The 16,495-nt window shown below is 44.6% G+C and overlaps 1 protein-coding gene across 5 annotated transcripts; it reads left to right on the forward strand.

Moving 5' to 3' along the window:
* Positions 1-301: 301 nt before the first annotated feature.
* arhgef11 (Rho guanine nucleotide exchange factor (GEF) 11) lies at positions 302-16,013 on the forward strand. Of its 5 annotated transcripts, XM_028407074.1 has the most exons (42): positions 302-826; positions 1,605-1,788; positions 2,887-2,978; positions 3,071-3,175; positions 3,285-3,334; positions 3,414-3,471; positions 3,554-3,753; positions 3,828-3,899; positions 4,004-4,111; positions 4,678-4,726; positions 4,811-4,848; positions 4,967-5,059; positions 5,406-5,474; positions 5,558-5,662; positions 5,744-5,842; positions 6,128-6,170; positions 6,258-6,354; positions 6,529-6,651; positions 7,093-7,116; positions 7,254-7,380; positions 7,630-7,723; positions 7,955-7,984; positions 8,109-8,241; positions 8,486-8,692; positions 8,791-8,838; positions 8,971-9,119; positions 9,212-9,352; positions 9,672-9,748; positions 9,829-9,954; positions 10,426-10,543; positions 10,641-10,789; positions 10,876-10,951; positions 11,038-11,220; positions 11,308-11,389; positions 11,467-11,547; positions 11,627-11,664; positions 11,744-11,896; positions 12,068-12,301; positions 12,514-12,606; positions 12,732-13,021; positions 13,184-13,316; positions 13,396-16,013. In XM_028407074.1, exons 2-42 carry the CDS (start codon positions 1,754-1,756, stop codon positions 13,443-13,445), a joined length of 4,272 nt encoding a protein of 1,423 aa, XP_028262875.1. In that variant the 5' UTR covers positions 302-826; positions 1,605-1,753; the 3' UTR covers positions 13,446-16,013. The 5 variants fall into 5 exon arrangements, with proteins under 5 accessions (XP_028262875.1, XP_028262874.1, XP_028262877.1 ...); XM_028407073.1 differs by having other exon boundaries at positions 302-1,788; XM_028407076.1 differs by lacking the exon at positions 12,514-12,606 and having other exon boundaries at positions 302-1,788.
* Positions 16,014-16,495: the final 482 nt, after the last annotated feature.

Genomic DNA, 16,495 nt, shown 5'->3' on the forward strand with positions numbered 1-16,495 from the left:
CAATTTCTCCTCTTTATTAGAAAATGATATAAAATAATAATATAATAATAATAAAATATTTAAAAGCACAGATGGGAATGTGTATTTTTTAAAACATTGTTAGCAATTATAAACTCAATAAATCAACAAACGTTTAGTTAGTTTTGATACATTTTTCATATTATTAGTTTTCATTATAAACAATACTTTTAAAGATAAAATCTTGCAGTATCCTGTATGAATGAATGGTTATCCAGCGCGCTGCAGTGCACAGGTTCAACCAGACGAGGTCGTCGTTTCCTCGCTTTGAGTCTGGTGTGATCTTTGAGGACATGGTGGTGGAACAGCAGCCAGTCAAAACAGCAAGATAACAACACAACAGAAACCAGCATTTTTTGGGGATTGTAGCAGCAGTATGGCTACAAATACACGCAGCAAAGGTTGGAATTATATTTGAACTCTTACGGCTGACCAAAACAAAGAAGCAAGACCTGATTTACCTCCAGTGTTTTGGGAAGAAGACCTAAGGTGGAGCTCCACTGGACTTTGCCTTCTAGCTAGCTCGCTAACATGCAACTTTGTGTCTGAATTTGCACGAAATCCGGACTCCCTCTCTCACTCTCTCTTTTGGAATATACCACCTTGGAATTTGCACGAACTTCCACCGACTCGGTCGCTTATTATCCCTCTATTAGCAGTCATGCTAGCCTTTCACCCTGCACACATAACTGGTTAGCTTGTTAGCTCAGCTCGCAGACTCGCAGCAGCACGGGCCGGATACAGAGCGCTCTGGTCCCGCGTGAACACTAACGCCATGCCGCTGGTTGAAAGTGGGCCTTTGGTGGAGGTAACTTCTGTAAGCTAACGCTAGCTGGACACAGCAGGCCTCCTCGGCCCATCGTTATCATTCTGATACTAGCCAGCTAATCACATAAGCGAGGGACATATTTAGATTCCATTATTTACTGTTTTTACTTCCATTACAACGCCGAACAGCTAAACTAGCTAATGTGGTGGTATCCTGCTAATTAGCCAACTAGCTAGCTAACGTTAATGTAAAGCCATTCATGCTTCTGGATTTGTTGTTGTTTACATTGCGCTAACATGCAATTTTCTTCCAGTTAGAGGTAGCTTGGTAGGTTACGGAAATGTATTTATCGGAACAAAGATGCGTTGTTTTTATGCATGAGGTAATTAGCCCTAGAAAGCTGCATAAAACGTCATAAACTGAAGTTAAAAGCAAAGTATACGACCAAGAAACGTTTTCTTGGATTATTTTGGTTGGCACATGGTGTTGAAGCTCTTTCTATAAATCACTGGGTGTCCTTGTGTTACAGTTTGTTATCTCTGTAAGGCATGGCTGTTGTTGACCTCCTGAAGCATAGCGAGACATATCAGCCATTCATTCATGATTGATGAGCTTTGAGGAAGCACCCTGATGTCCTTTATCCATTTTCCTACTATAGCTAAACCACTAACATCCTTTGTTATTTATTTTTAAACACCCAATGCACAACGTGTGCGGAAGAAAGATTAGTTTTAGCAGCACTTTCCTTTTAAAACCGTAATAACTGAAACTACTGGTGGATGGGAACATGAAGAGCACTCTGTCTGATCTGATCCAGCTTCCAACTAGCTTCAGGATCTGATCAAAGCACAACACAGAGCCCCATTGTGCGGACTGGAAAGAGATGATGATGATGATGATAAAAGTGGCCTAGTGACAGTGCTGATCCCAATTCAGGAAGCAGAGGAGTGTCACAAGGCTGCAGACATGAGTCTTCGCCAGCCCACCTCCACACTAGACAGGTAGGAGCCTCACGTATATTACACCTGAAAAAAATGTAGCATTCCCAGATCTGCCATGTTTTTTTTTTTAAATCAAACTGAGGTCCAGTCTGGCCAGACGAAGAACAAGTCAGACAGGTTTTTAGCTCTGGACGTGACAAAACATCCGCCTGCAAGGCAGGAGGGCAGATTACTGTGTGCATGATAAACAAAAGATTTCTTGTTGCCAGTTGTGGTTATTGTGACTCCATACACATGTTGTTGTGTCTTTCACTATCTCTGCTGTCCATCACTACTGTGTTTGTGTGATGCATCTTTGTCTTTATCACATGTATTCTCCTTTTTCTCCTGCCATCGATCCTTTTCCACCTCTTCTCTACTTCTGTGTCTGTGTGTGTCATGTGACACCAGTGCAGCCAATAAGAAAAACGCCCACCTGCTCAGGTAGGACAGCTGCCACTGATGTAACAGGGCTTTGATTGGGGAGGGGGCACTTACAGATTATGCAGCTGTGGCAGCAGGTTTCTCAGTGGCTGCTCTGTAGTTTTGATGTTTTCATGTGACAGAAATCTTCATGTGCCTGTTTTTAAAATAAGTTTTGTGCGAGTTGCTCCTTAAACCCGCCCTGACCTTTTAAATAATGCCACTTCGCTTCAGTTCATGAACGCGTACTCATCGCTGCTTTCAGCGTTTACAGTCTGTAAGAGCATAAAGGGCATGAGGATGCTTTAAATACTCTCTCCCCCTCTTGGTGTGTTGATCTTCGGCGTTCTTCATTCTGAATTTCTTCTCTTTTCTCTGTCCTCTGTTCTTCCTTCTTTTCTGTCATGCTTCGCTTTCAGCCCTTTTGCTGCTTGGTGAGTTTTCCTGTCGTTGCTCCTTATGCTCTTCATATCTTCCCGACAAAAACAACCCTCTGCCTCCATTGAATCTCTCTTCTCTTTTTCTGCATTCTTCACCGTGAGCTTCCCTTCTCTCTTCTTGGCATCACTTTTTGTTCATCTCTCCCTTCAGCGGTCCCCCCCATTTATTTCCCCCGTTCCACTCCAGCCACCCCCATGAATTGGCCTTCAAAGTATTATTTAAGGTTGAGTTTATTTGTCTATGCCTCAAACCCAGGCTCAGCAGTCTGACCATTGGGGACTCGGAGCGTAAAGCCTCTGGCGGCCAGCACAGAGAGCCGTCGGGAGATGTTATCACCGAGAGCACAGGTAACCAGGTTTGTCTATCAGTTGTTGGAAGCCTTTCCTGTATATGCAGTGATTTTAAATGTTGCTTGTCTCCTTTTGCTTTACTCTACCAGGTCCTGGACTCGTTCAGAGATGTGTAGTCGTGCAAAAGGACCAGCTTGGTTTCGGCTTCACAGTGTGTGGAGAGAGGATCAAGCTGGTGCAGAATGTCCGACCAGGTGAGCTGATCCAGCAAATTTACATCAGCTCCGACAGACATGGCATGAAAGTCAGATAACTGTATTTGCTCAGCTGCATCCTAGCTTATGTGACCTATCTCCTCCTCAGGTGGTGCAGCAGTGAAGGCTGGAGTCCAAGAAGGGGACAGAATCATAAAGGTTTTCACTCCTTCCTGTTTTAGACTTGGTGGTTTCTTCCTGTTTGTAGCCCTGCTGACTCTTTGCATCTGCCTCTCAGGTGAACGGCTCCTTGGTGTCTTCTATGTCACATCAGGAGGTCGTGAAGCTCATAAAATGTAAGTCCAAATAACTGAAGTGGCTTTATTAAACTGTCATGTCTCTAAATCTATGTTTTTTTTTTTTAATTTCGTCCCACAGCTGGACCGTACGTGGCTCTGACGCTACAAGGACCTCCGCCATCAGCCGCCTCCTTGCCCTTGGAGCCCCTCCCCAATGAACTCACGCACAGTCAGAGAACATCCGTCAGTGGCGAGGCTCCACCTCCTCCGCCTCCACCGTTACCGTCAGGACTGAGCAGCACCCCTTCCCAAAGAATCACCGGACCCAAACCACTACAGGTGAGCCAAATGATGGAATGCAAAGCACACATACTGTTTTGCCTGTTATATTTTAACATTTAAATGTGTTTTAGGACCCAGAAGTACAAAAACATGCTACTCAGATACTCAGGAAAATGCTGGAGCAGGAGGAGGCTGAACTGCAGGTACACTTTCTCAAGGATACATCTTAAGTTCTAGCTTTTATATACCTATTTTTAAGCACTCATGCGACAGAAATCAATTCTGACATTTTGTGTCTTAATTTCAGGACTTGATGGATGAGCAGTTGAGGAACCCGTCACCATCACTAGAGGAGCGGATTGAAAGTGCCAAGAGGAGAGCTCACCAAGTCAGGGTCAAGATTCAGCAAGATCTGGTGAGAAGTGGTCTAAAAAGTAGGGATGTCCCGATCTGATTCCGGATTCCGATCAGGTCTGACATCACGTAATCGGGCCTGATTTCCGATCACGTGATGTCAGACCTGATCGGAATCGGATATATATTTATTAGGGCTGTCAATGTTACAACCTTCTGTGTAGGGGTATGACAGTTGCCTTTGGTGCGAGAGGTCCTGGGTTCGAGACCTCGATGAACCGCTGCATGTGTGAAATGTCCTAGAAAAATGTCCTGGAAATCCACAGTTGATGTGACAGCGATGAACAGTTAGCACGAAGTGCTCTTGACACACACACACGCACACTTTGCCTTTGTAGAGAACCCTAAAAGTATCGGATCGGGACTCAGTATCGGCAGATACTCAAAAGCAAATGATTTGGACTCAAACTCGAGGGCAAAAAAACCTGATCGGGACATCCCTACTAAAATGGCACCTGCTGCACACACTGTTAAAAATTCACATTTAAATGTATCAATGTGGTTCAAATGAATCAATTACATCATATCAAGCCTGTGCTGAAAATAATCTGGTGGTTTATTCTGCAGGAGGGAACCAGATCAGAATCTGTCACAAACTACGTCATAGCAGGAGAAGGTTTGTAACAAATGTGAACTAAATATTAAAGAAACACTTTTAGTTGCTTTAAAAGAAGGTTAAAAGGATTCTCCTCTCTCTCAGGACGACTGTCGATGGACTCCAGTGAAGGAGACATGGAGGTAGGCGACACAGTTGTGTCTTTCACTAAAGATTGTACGCCTGTGTTTGTGCATGTGACAGTCCCACTCATCCCCCAACCTCCCTCCTCCTCCCTCCTCATCCTCCCTCCTTTCCCAGGCCTTTGAGAGTCCCCACTCCTCCCCCTCATTTTCCTTCAGGACCCCGCTACACCGCCGGCAGAGCTCCGACACACACACCCTGCCCGACTCGGTGAGGTTGACACACAAACACACATTCACTTCAAAGACTGATGCCCGTGAACTCACCATCTGCTAATACAGAATCATTACTCACATGCTGTGACACAAGTATAAGCTAAATTATAGCAGCATATATGCTAAAAGCCAGGGCTGCGTTCAGAGCTTTTCCATCATTGCGGCATGATGACCCTGCAGGGCAGCAATGACTCGCTTGCTCCTCCTCTGTCATGCATCACCCCAGACTGAGATCCACAGTTTGAGTCTTGCTGCATGCACACTACACAAATGAATGAAAATATCTTACTAATATTACTACTTACTTACTAATATTTTACTAAAATGTGTCTTTGTTCAAGGGCGGAAAGGCTCAGATCATTGGCCCCGAGGAGGAAGATGAGGAAGACGACGGCTATGCATTTAATGAGGTATTTTTTTCTTTATTCTTCTTACTCTTCCTGCTTCTGCTCCCTGCATGTTCATGTATTTCTTACCTCTGTTGTTCTCTCAGATGGACGGTCCATTCCAGGACATTGAGTTATTGAAGTCACGACCAGCACACATGACAGTGTTCATGAGATACGTCTTTACGCAGCTCCTAGATCCCAACCCTCTGGTGAGCACACTTTCAAATGCCTGTATTGAAATTTGATTATTCTATAATGTGTCTTATCTGTATCTTTGTGTTTTCAAACAGCTGTTTTACCTGTCGGTAGAGGCTTACCTGGGCTCCAGTCCTAAAGATGCCCGTGCTCTTGCACCTCAGATCTGCTCCCATTTCCTGGATCCAGATGCTGTATGTACTAAAACAACCCCATGATTGTAATCTTGATTTGTTTCTGTGCTGCTGGATAAAATACAGTAACATTTCAGCATCTGAAACACGACTGTTAATAATAAGGTGCAGTAAGAATCCTGAGATTCCTTGTGGTGCAAACACAACAGATTGCACACCTGTGCCCAGTTACTGCTTGATTGTGAAGCTGCTTCTCCTCAAAACACGTTACTGCCCCCTTGTGGTGTGGCATACTAATCCAAAATAAAATAAAAATAAAACACCCATCCGTCTTTCTCCTTACAGCCCCTCAAAATCAAAGTACGAGAGGAGTATCTCACAGATATAGGTAGGACTGGTCACATTATGTTCCCACTGATATGTGGTCTATATGTTCAGCTGTATAAGTGACTGACATAATGCCCATCATCTTCAGAGAGTCGGCTTCATGCCCAAGAGGACATCAGGGGACCTCTATCTGAGCTCCAGCAGCAAGTGCTGCCTGACATCCAGGACCAGATACAAGACTACAGGTACAGCTTATCTTTTTTCTTTATTTTACAAAAGTCTGTGGACATGCCTGGTAGACCTCTAAAGTATGTTATGTTATGAAGTCGTTTCTGGGGTGATTTTTGAGCCACACAACCTATGCAGGGTACATTTCTAACCAGTTAAATGCTCTGGTTTGTGTGTGTGTGTGTGAACAGGAGCAAGCAGATGATGGGTCTTGGCTCTCTGTTTGGAGAAGGAGACCTGCAGCACCTTGATGGAGACCCGGCGAAAGAGAGACAGGTGGTGGACAAACAGGTCGCAGCCCTCTGGGAGATACTGTAAGTCTGTGAGATACTGTCCATCTCAACTTTAGGTTTATGTTGAGAGCACACGTTTTTGTAAACAGAACTCAAACTCAAAACTAATTATAAAGGTGTTTAATACAACATCTGTCTCTGCTCATGAATGTAATATTAAAACCCACACGCTAAGACCGTTGAGCCGGGTTTGCCTAGCAACAAGGTTGCATGTTAGAAGCCCAATAAAATGGTTATTACAAAGCAACAGAAGGAGCTCACAGAGGCCATAATATCAAAGGTCATTATTCCAGCTGCACACTAGGAAACCATGTGACATGTAGTCCTTTAACTTTATACACACACACGCGAGTCAGTTCCCGTCACATGAATGTGGCACCGCTGAATAAAAGGGACTTAATTTCTTTTTTCAAAGTCTGTGTAGGAGGACATTAACAGTGTTTTTTGTCGTTTTTTTGGTAGATCAAAGCATGAAGAGGACAGAAGGTAAAAGCACACCTTACCTTTTACCATGAAATATAACTTGAGATGCTAACCACATTTTCTCTGCTTGATTGTTGCTGTTCTCACTCACCGTTTTTGCTCTCTCTCTGTGTCTCCACCCCTCCGTTCGGCTGCCTCAGCTCTCCTCTGGCATCAGCTGTGCTCCTGTACCTCCGTCATTCTGGCATCAAGCTGAGAGACTCTAAGGTGTTCCCCGGTCTGAGCACAGAGAAGGAGAAGTGGCTCGCATTCTTAAAGACGAAAAAGGTAAGACAAACAAATATGAATATGTAAATCAGTTTTTGTTTCTCTACCTATCGTCTCTGTTAAATACCACTGAGATACTGCCGCCATTACAATTGGTGGTATTAATTCACACCTGCACCAGTAGTAAGAAGTACAAGTTAGTACAGAGTTGTTTTGAAGGCACATTAGCTGCAGCTAGCTGATTAGCATGCTAAGTTCAGGATAAGGTATATTTTATGACACAACTCTATGATCTCTCCGTCTCTGCAGCTGAGTGGTGGCAAGAAAGAAAAAGATGGAGAAGATAAAAAGAGGAATCCCATCCTGAAGTACATCGGCAAACCCCGGACCACATCCCAGTCCAGTAAATTTTTGCACACACATACTTATTTGAAGAAGAGCATGGAAGCTCTGTAATGTGTGAATGATCTGTACACACACCTGACCCTCTCAGTCAGTGTTCTTGTCACAGTATTGATGTGTTTTTGTCCTTTGTTTGTCCTTTTATTGCTTTTCCAACTTCATTCCTTGATTCATGGATTTTTCATTGTTATCCAGATTTTATTGTTTTATCGTTTTCATTTTGGTTTTGTAGCATTCCATGTCCCGTTGTCACCCACCGAAGGTACATGTTGTTTTTACTCATAAGTTTCCATCGAATGTGTGTAGATTGTTTGTGTTTCACCACATTTATATAGACTGTACTGTGTCATCGTACTGCACATTTGAAGTCGTGTCTGTGTGCGCAGTCCGTCCCGGCAACGTGAGGAACATCATTCAGCAGTTTGAGAACAACACAGAGACGACAGGAGAGGAGGGTGGGGACGCCGCAGACCCTCAGAGGCTGTCCTCCAGCAGTCTGGGAGAGGACAGCATGGACAGGTAGCTGCTTCACCGTCTTATAGATACAGATAAGGCCACCACGGTCGAGGTGATAAGGGAACAGCAAAAAACATGGGATGGGCTGTGGATAAGGGATGATATTTATTTCATGGAGGAGGATTACATTTTCATTTTTGATGCTTTTGTTGCCGAAACCTCTGTCCAGGGTCGTCAGAAATTCTTCTTCCTGACTAAGCACCTCAGAGCTCACTGTAACTGATTTACCTGTGTGTGTCTCTACCAGCCCTACAGTGTCGGTGCGCCTGGCCCGCAGCGAGTCGCTGAAGGCTCAGGGAGAGGGGCGTCGGCGTGGTGTTGCAGTGGGAAACGAGTCGGTCCCGCGCTCTCGCAGTGATGTGGACATGGAGGACTGCGGGGAGGAGAGGGAGGGGCCGGGCCTCCGGCCGCTGCAGCACAGCGCCTCGTCGTCTGCGTCCAGCAGCTCCGCTCGGTAAAGATTCAGTGGAATGGAAAAACTTTACACCCCCTGACATAGAGACCCTCACCAGTTTAGGTGGTCATCTCATGCCATCTCTCTCTTACACTCAGGTCTCTAGAGAATCCTACACCCCCATACACCCCTCGCTCTAGACGCAGGTGAGTCCCCAAAGAAGACATGCATTCATTTCTCACCCCATCGTGTAAAGACAGTGTTGGCTTCAGGGACATATGTATGAATATTTTCATCCTTTTTATACATGTTTTGTGTCGATGCATATTTGTGTGCAGGAGCATGGACTCACCGTTAGCCTTACTGCCTGACGCTGCAGCGTTAGAGGAGGAGGTGTGTGACGGCCAGAACTGGCAGGACACAGTTCCCCCTCATCTCCTCGCATCACTCAGCTCAAGGGAGGTGGACAGGCAGGCTGTCATATACGGTACGATTCAGTTCAGCACACACAGCACAGGCGTTTTTTCATGTCATCGTAAGTTGTCTTCATAACTGGTCCATCTCCTTCCTTGTCTTCAGAGCTGTTCACCACTGAGGCGTCACACTTGCGAACTTTGCGGGTCCTGGATCAGGTTTTCTTCCAGAAGATGAGGTCTGTGCTGAACTCTGACGAGCTGGCCTGCATCTTCCCAAACATGCCACAAGTCTACGAACTTCACGGTCAGTGTGCTGGTGGTGGTTGCGATCAATCAAAAATAGACAAATGTGGACAGATTTTTCCTCCTTTGTAAGAGCAGCACTGTTATTATTCCACACTGTTCTGGTGTTTCTGTTTGCACAACAAAGAGACAGTGTGTGTTCAGCCAAGTATGCTGCTAGGTAAATAACACCAAGTGAAGCAAATGTTTTGAAAGGGTCAATGTAATCTTAGCCTCCCCCTCTGCTCCCACCTTCATTTTTAGACATACTGTCACATTATTCCCCTACTTCACTAGGAAATAGTTGTGTTAATGGCTTTTTGTGTGTTTTTTCTTTGTAGCGAGTCTGTGCGAGGCGATGAAGAAGCGACGAGAAACTCCCATTGTTCAGGAGATCGGGGATATTATGCTGGCTAGGGTGAGACGAACGTCTCTGTTTTCATCTCGTTGTTTATGTGTTGTATATTCAGTGTATTAACTGTGTGTGTGTGGTTCCAGTTTGAAGGTGCAGCTGGAGAGGAGTTCCAGGAACAGGCGTCACAGCTGTGCTGCCAGCAGTCTCAGGCACGGGAGCTCATCAAGAACAAACGACGGAAAGACCCACGCTTCGCTCACATCATCCAGGTTAGATTTTATGATTTCTTCTTCTTAATACACAAGGAGTGATTGATAAGTTGGTGGCCTATATCACCAAGCAGAACCCTTCTCTGGAGTCACCTTGGACTTCAGATGGTGGCCACAGAGTTCCTGCCGTGTCTGGTGTTTGTCTTGTCTAATCTTATGAACACAGCAGGTGTTGGATGAGTCTAAGTCCTTCCTGGACAACATCCATCGCCACTGTGGGTTTAATCACAGATAATGCTGCAGACCATGTGCACAAGTTCAAAAGCTGCATCATGAATCACTTTGTGTTGGTGCTACACAGAACTTTTAGAGGCTGTTGTAGCTAGTTGCTGCCACAAGGAGGCAGAAAACATGTAGAACAACCAGAGAGGCTGCTTTTGGTGACAGATAAGAAAAGATGATCCTTTGTTAGTGTAGATGAATTCATGCCTGTCTCCAACCTGATTGTTGTTCCTTTACCTTCTTGTCCAGGAGTGTGAGGCGAGTCCTCACTGTCGACGGCTGCAGCTCAAAGACCTGCTGGTTTCAGAGATGCTGAGACTCACCAAGTACCCTCTGCTTCTGGACAGCATCATAAAACACACAGACGGTGAGGAGGCAGGGGACACAAAATACGACCGAGGGAAACAGTCATTACAAAAACTTACAAAAATTCTGTTCTTTCTTCTTTTTTTTTAATATTTTAGCCAGTTCATCGGACCTCTCTTCCCTCCAGCGAGCACAGGCTTGTTGCCGAGGGATACTGCAGGCTGTTAACGAGGACGTCAGGGAGACGGAACACAGACAGCATCTCAGCCAATACCAACGCAGGCTGGATGCTGCCCCTCAGTTCAAGGTGACTGTTTATTTGCTGCTGTTGTCTCTCTCTCTGTTATTTGGGTATTTTCTCGCCTAAATGTGCGCTGCTCCTCTTCCTCACAGAGTCTGGATCTCACCACGAAGAGAATGATTCATGAAGGTCCTCTCACCTGGAAAATCAGCAAAGATAAGCAGATGGGTCAGTGTCCTCACAGCGTCGAGTGCAGCCTCATCAATTTGTTTTCATGTCTTTTAATGGCACCTCGTCTGCGTTTCCTTCTTCAGACATTCAAGCGCTGCTGCTGTCAGACTGCCTGGTCCTCCTACAGAGGGGCCCAGACGACCGGCTGCAGCTGCGACATCCATCCCGCTGGCTGGGAGGCGGCGGTGGCAGCGGCGGAGACACCAAGACCTCCTTCAGTCCTCTGGTGAACCTGGACTCGCTGCTTGTCCGCTCAGTAGCCACAGGTACACACAGCGCCTCCTTTACAAAGGCACAGTGGAGAGTTTGTCTTTTGTTACTCTTCGGCTTTCACAATGTGATTTCCTGTTTAGACAACAAAGCCCTGTACGTCATCAGCACCACAGAGAGGCAGATCTATGAGCTGGTGGCTGGATCGGCGTCGGAGAAAAACACGTACGTCCTTTTCTATGAGCGTCCATCTTCTTCTCATGTTTGTCTGCATGATGAGTTCACTGTTTTTTGTTTCACAGCTGGAAAGATTTACTTGAAAAGACCATCTCTTTGGCTGGTGGGGCGTCTCCCCTGAGCAACCACAGATCCATGCCCATACCGTGAGTGAAGTTAATGTTCATACATAGAAATTCCAAAACTCAGATGGATGTTTACTCTGTTTTTGTGTTTTCCTTGCAGTTCACCCAGTCAGCGCAGTGCGTCCCCCGTCTCAACTGGTAACAACCACATTATAGCCTGTTATGTTTTTGTTTTTTTTAAAGTTCTTCCCTGACGTCCCCTTTTCTTCTCTTCTAGACAACTCTATGACAGAACCATCAGAATCCACAGACGCTCCTTCCTCTAATGACGCAGCCGTGCTCTCAGACAACACGCCCACAGATCAATCGGAGGCTTTCATCTGTGGCGAGATGCAGCCGGCCTGTGTGGCAGAGGCCGCTTTACAAGACGGTGAGATGAGCTTCAAAAGCCCATCTTTGAGTTTAACATTCATCTTCAGCAGAAGCTGTAACCACTGATTAAAATCAGGATTTCACCTTTCCGATGGTCCTTGAATGCAGCATGTGTGATGCATGGTTTCGTGCCGTATTGAAAGTTTCTTCTCATTTTTCGACCTCACAGTTGAAACACTACGGCAGCTCATATTACGAGATCTGGAAGAGGACGGTTGGAGCCACGATTCAGACGATACACCCACCAACGAGACGACCAATGAAAGGAGCTCATTCACAGAGAGACAGCGGCCGGAGTCTCTGGAGACCGTCCTTAGCTTCAGCGCCGGTGAATGGGAGGCAGAGCTGGAGGAGACTCCTCCTCCTGACACGGGGCAGTCCAGTGTTCAGGTTGTAAGGAAAGGTAACCGATCGGCCGCTCAGTCAGTGCTCAGATAATTTACAACTATGAAGCTAAAAACTGGAATGCACGGCTGTGATTGGTCTGCTCCTTTCTTTGCATGTTTTTTTCTCTGCACTGCTATCTGCTTGCCGAACACGTCGTCACACTTGTTCCTTCTCCTCACTCCACTCTTTCGCACTTTTCTTTGTCACACATCTGTCCTCTGTGTGTAGCTGTGGTTGCGGGTGCTCCTCCTTCTTCTTCTCACCCTGATGATATCTCTGATGATGTCACCCTCCCCTCCGATCAATCATCCAAGTCAAGAGGTGAGGACAAATCCCCAGGGGTGTTGATGACCACACCGGTCAAATCCAGCTTATACAGTGGAGCACAATCTTTTATTTACAGATCGATTAGCTCACGCTTTAACGCACCCTGTACTCTGCTCCAGGAAACACTTTCTACCTGGTGATGCCGACAGAGGGGGAGAGCATCACCGACGATCTCAACGACCCTCCTACTCCCACCGCCAGCTACTTCCCTGAGCCTGTGGAGGAAGTGATGTCACAACAGACAGAGGAGGAAATCCCAGCCTGCCAGTCGGAAGCTACTAAACTGGAACTGGAGGAAGAGGAAGAGATGGAGCAGTCACAGGCTGGACAACAGAGTCATGTGATCAAAAATGTGGACGAGATTTTTCTCACGATTGAAGGGTTGATGAGTAAGCTGCGCCAGCTGAAGGTGAGTTAAAGGAAAAAAGGTTTTACTTTTATTTTCCATGGAGGACACGTGTGACAATTTTGTGTCTCACAATCGAAACTGAAATTCTTCAGTTGCCTAAATTGTGCGTAATATTTTCCACATGTTGTTATTGTTTTCATATTTTTTATATTTCACTCACAGGAAATAGAGAAGGCCCATCACAAGCTTCTAGAAACCCTCAAAGACTCCTCCATCAATCAGGAGCCTGAGGACCAACAGTGTCGCTCGGCAACCGTCTCTAGGACACCATCTCTGGAACGCAGCTCAGGAGATGGTAAGTTTGCATCTTAAACTCTTAATGTTGCTCTTTTTTATTTCTTTAGAAGATTAAATAATTTTTTTCCCCCAACCAGGGAAAGACGGTAACCCAGCAGAGCCCAAAATTCTGTCAACTGGATTCTGATGCCGCAGCGGGGACGAGTTACTCGCAGTCACTTGGCACACAGATGCACAGATACACTGTCAGACTTGGGAACTGTAGACCCGCCTCCCCTCGTCGTCCCTGCACGCAGCAGCCAGTGGCGCAGAACATTAGGAAGACCATTTTTTTTCGTTTCTGTTGCTATCAGGAAGGTGGTCGGACTCACCGAAGGATTCAACCAGAGCATGAGGGAGTCCAGGGGGGACTAAAGGAAGACGTGTGAAGGAGCAAAAAGACAAGTTGATTAAAAAAAAAAATAATAAAAAGTTGGATGGATTGAAAGTGGAGAAATGACCAAGTTGGATATTTGTGAAGGAAAATGACTTGTACGTTTCGCTGGTTGAAGGAACGGAGCAGAAAAGTGTTGAAATGTTAATTTAAGGAAAAATCCAAGGGACCCATCACCCCAGCACTTTACCCACAATGCATCTCTCTATCACGGACCTTGGACAGATCAGGGACTGGAGGATTCAGGCTTCATTTTACGGAGGGGACGGCAAAGCTTGAGCCGAAATGACCCCCCCCCCCCTCCACTGGTTGCTTTACACTGAGTTCACCGAAGGACTGTGTCTATATAATTCAGGTTATTTGCACCGGGTAAGGAAACCATTATTACACACATCATCTCATGCATCTCACTGTGGAAGAATCTGTTTATCATCACAAGTGTTGTGTTGACTGTTCGGTTTTTGTTTCGGAAACACTACTGCGCTGTTTACTACTGAAATGCTGGCAGGTTTTATGTTCAGCGCTGCTTCAGAGGATCTCAGAGATTCATGGAATTCAGCTGATCATATAATTTAGGATTCAATACAGGCAATGTTCAAGGAAACAGATTCAAACTGTGAAACCTGAATTTTCACCGAAAACCTGAAAATTGCTGCCAAATATCGCACTGACATTGCCTGTCTACACTTTAAAAACTTCACTGTGCATCCCTTTCCGGTGTGTCTGTGTAGATTTGTAGTAAAACCCATGATAAAAAAAAAAAACAAAACAAAACTGTGAACTTATCCCAGTCCTCCCATCACTGCTCATCCCATACACAGTGTTAAGTGAAAAGACTGCGCTTTTTACCCATCAGAAACCCCCGAAGTAACTTTTATTTAGAGGGAGAAAGGAAAAAGCTTAAGTTTAGCTTACAGTTAATTTATTTTGGTAACTAGATTTAGCCCGTTAGCTGAGCTTAGCATAATAATGGGAGACATATACTGTCCAAAAGTAACTAAAGCTAGCTCACTTGAATAATATTATGATAATTACCAGCTAAATGTGTTTCCTTACCTTTGTACAGAACCAGGCTAGCTACTTCTCCCCCTTCCTAATCTCTATGCTAAGCTTAGCTAGCCAGCTGCTAGCTTCATATTTAACGCACACACGAGAGAGTGGCATGAAAATAAATATGATCATATATCCTGTGAGTCAAACTAATGCTTTAACTACTCTTTTATTATACGGGAGTAATTTGTTGTCCTTGGTTGAGACATGTGTGACCAGCAAAGACACTAAAGCCAAGTACTGTTTCTACTTTTTTCTCAAACTTCGCCTGTCTCATGCCACACACCACAAGGTTTTTTGTTTGTTTTGCCTCTCTAAAGGCTGCAAATGTTTAAAAAAAATGAAGAAATGAATGCAACATATGTTTTAAACCGTTTTAAGTGACACTCCAGCATTAATGCCCCACGTCAATGTGCAACAGTAGCTAACATTAGCCTTACTTCATTCAAACTCCCAGGACTATTGGGGCAATAAATTCCCTGCTTGCCATTTGCACATCAGTTTATCACCCAATCCTGCAAAGAAACCGAATATGCAGTGTAGCAAAGCTACAGCTAGCTGGCTAATCTTTTATTTGTGTGTCACTAATCAGAAACAAATATATGGCCCTTAGTTAATTACTGCAAATCATCCTTCCATACTTCCAGAAACTGTCTAGTTAGCCAAACAACAAGCTGCCCAAGGCTGGATCCATACATTGAAGCTACGCAACAGCTGAGATGATAATTGTCTAAGCTTGTACTTCACCAGCTAACATGATTTATCAACTTCAGCCAACAATAAGTCATGTAGCAATACAAAGCTAATGTGAAACATTGTTTTGTGCTTCCAAGAATGATGTAAGGCAGTTAGCCAGCTAGCTGCATGTTGAGCACTGATCTGGATTTGATACAATTCAATTTAACATCAACAACACTCAGGTAAACAGACAAATTGCGGTACAACTCACCACCACGTCTATAGGTGTCACTATTCCTACGTTTAGAACCTTTGAGCTTGTTTTGATTACAGCCTAACAATGCACTACCAGACTGAACCATTGTATACACACTATCACTGACTTCACTGGCTGGTGGGTGGTGTTCACTCTTTCACCAACACTCTCTGAAGGAGGTCTGCTGACCCTCGTGAACTCATTTTGTCATAAAATGTTCTACCAAAGTGAAAAAAAAAAAATCTTCAGGAGGTCATTTCCACATTTTGATTTTCAAACACCTCAGACCAGAACACTGATGATATGTTAAAAAGTAATCCCTATTTTAAACACTTTCCCATGGCAAGCTATCAGTCATACTTTATATTTTGAAATCATAAAAACAGGAAGTGGGAGCTTTTGCTTCCAGCACCTCTCTGACTGACTTTTCATCTCCAGTTTCTACCTCTGCTCCTCAGTTTCTTATGCATCTTCCTCGCTTTTTTTTTCTTGTACATTCACATCAGCATAGAGGCCGTCAATAGCCGCGAAGAAGCTATAACTGATTCCAACTTTGAAAAAAAAAAGTTGCACAAACAAAATATCCCTGCACAGTGCAAACTACTGTACGCATAAACACATCTTTAACGATCATCTCATCGTCTTTTTTATTTTGTGTCTTTTTTTAAGAAGTCTTGTTCACACATGTATTATAGAGAGATCACACCCACTTGTTTTATATTTGTTATTTTTTTTCTGTAAAGCCTTAGTCCTCGTATTTGATTTTATTTTTGTAGATATAATTTTAAAAACGGATGTATAAATTATTTTCTCCTTTGTT

The sequence above is a fragment of the Parambassis ranga genome, chromosome 5, assembly GCF_900634625.1.
Source record: "Parambassis ranga chromosome 5, fParRan2.1, whole genome shotgun sequence".
Lineage (NCBI taxonomy): Eukaryota > Metazoa > Chordata > Actinopteri > Ambassidae > Parambassis > Parambassis ranga.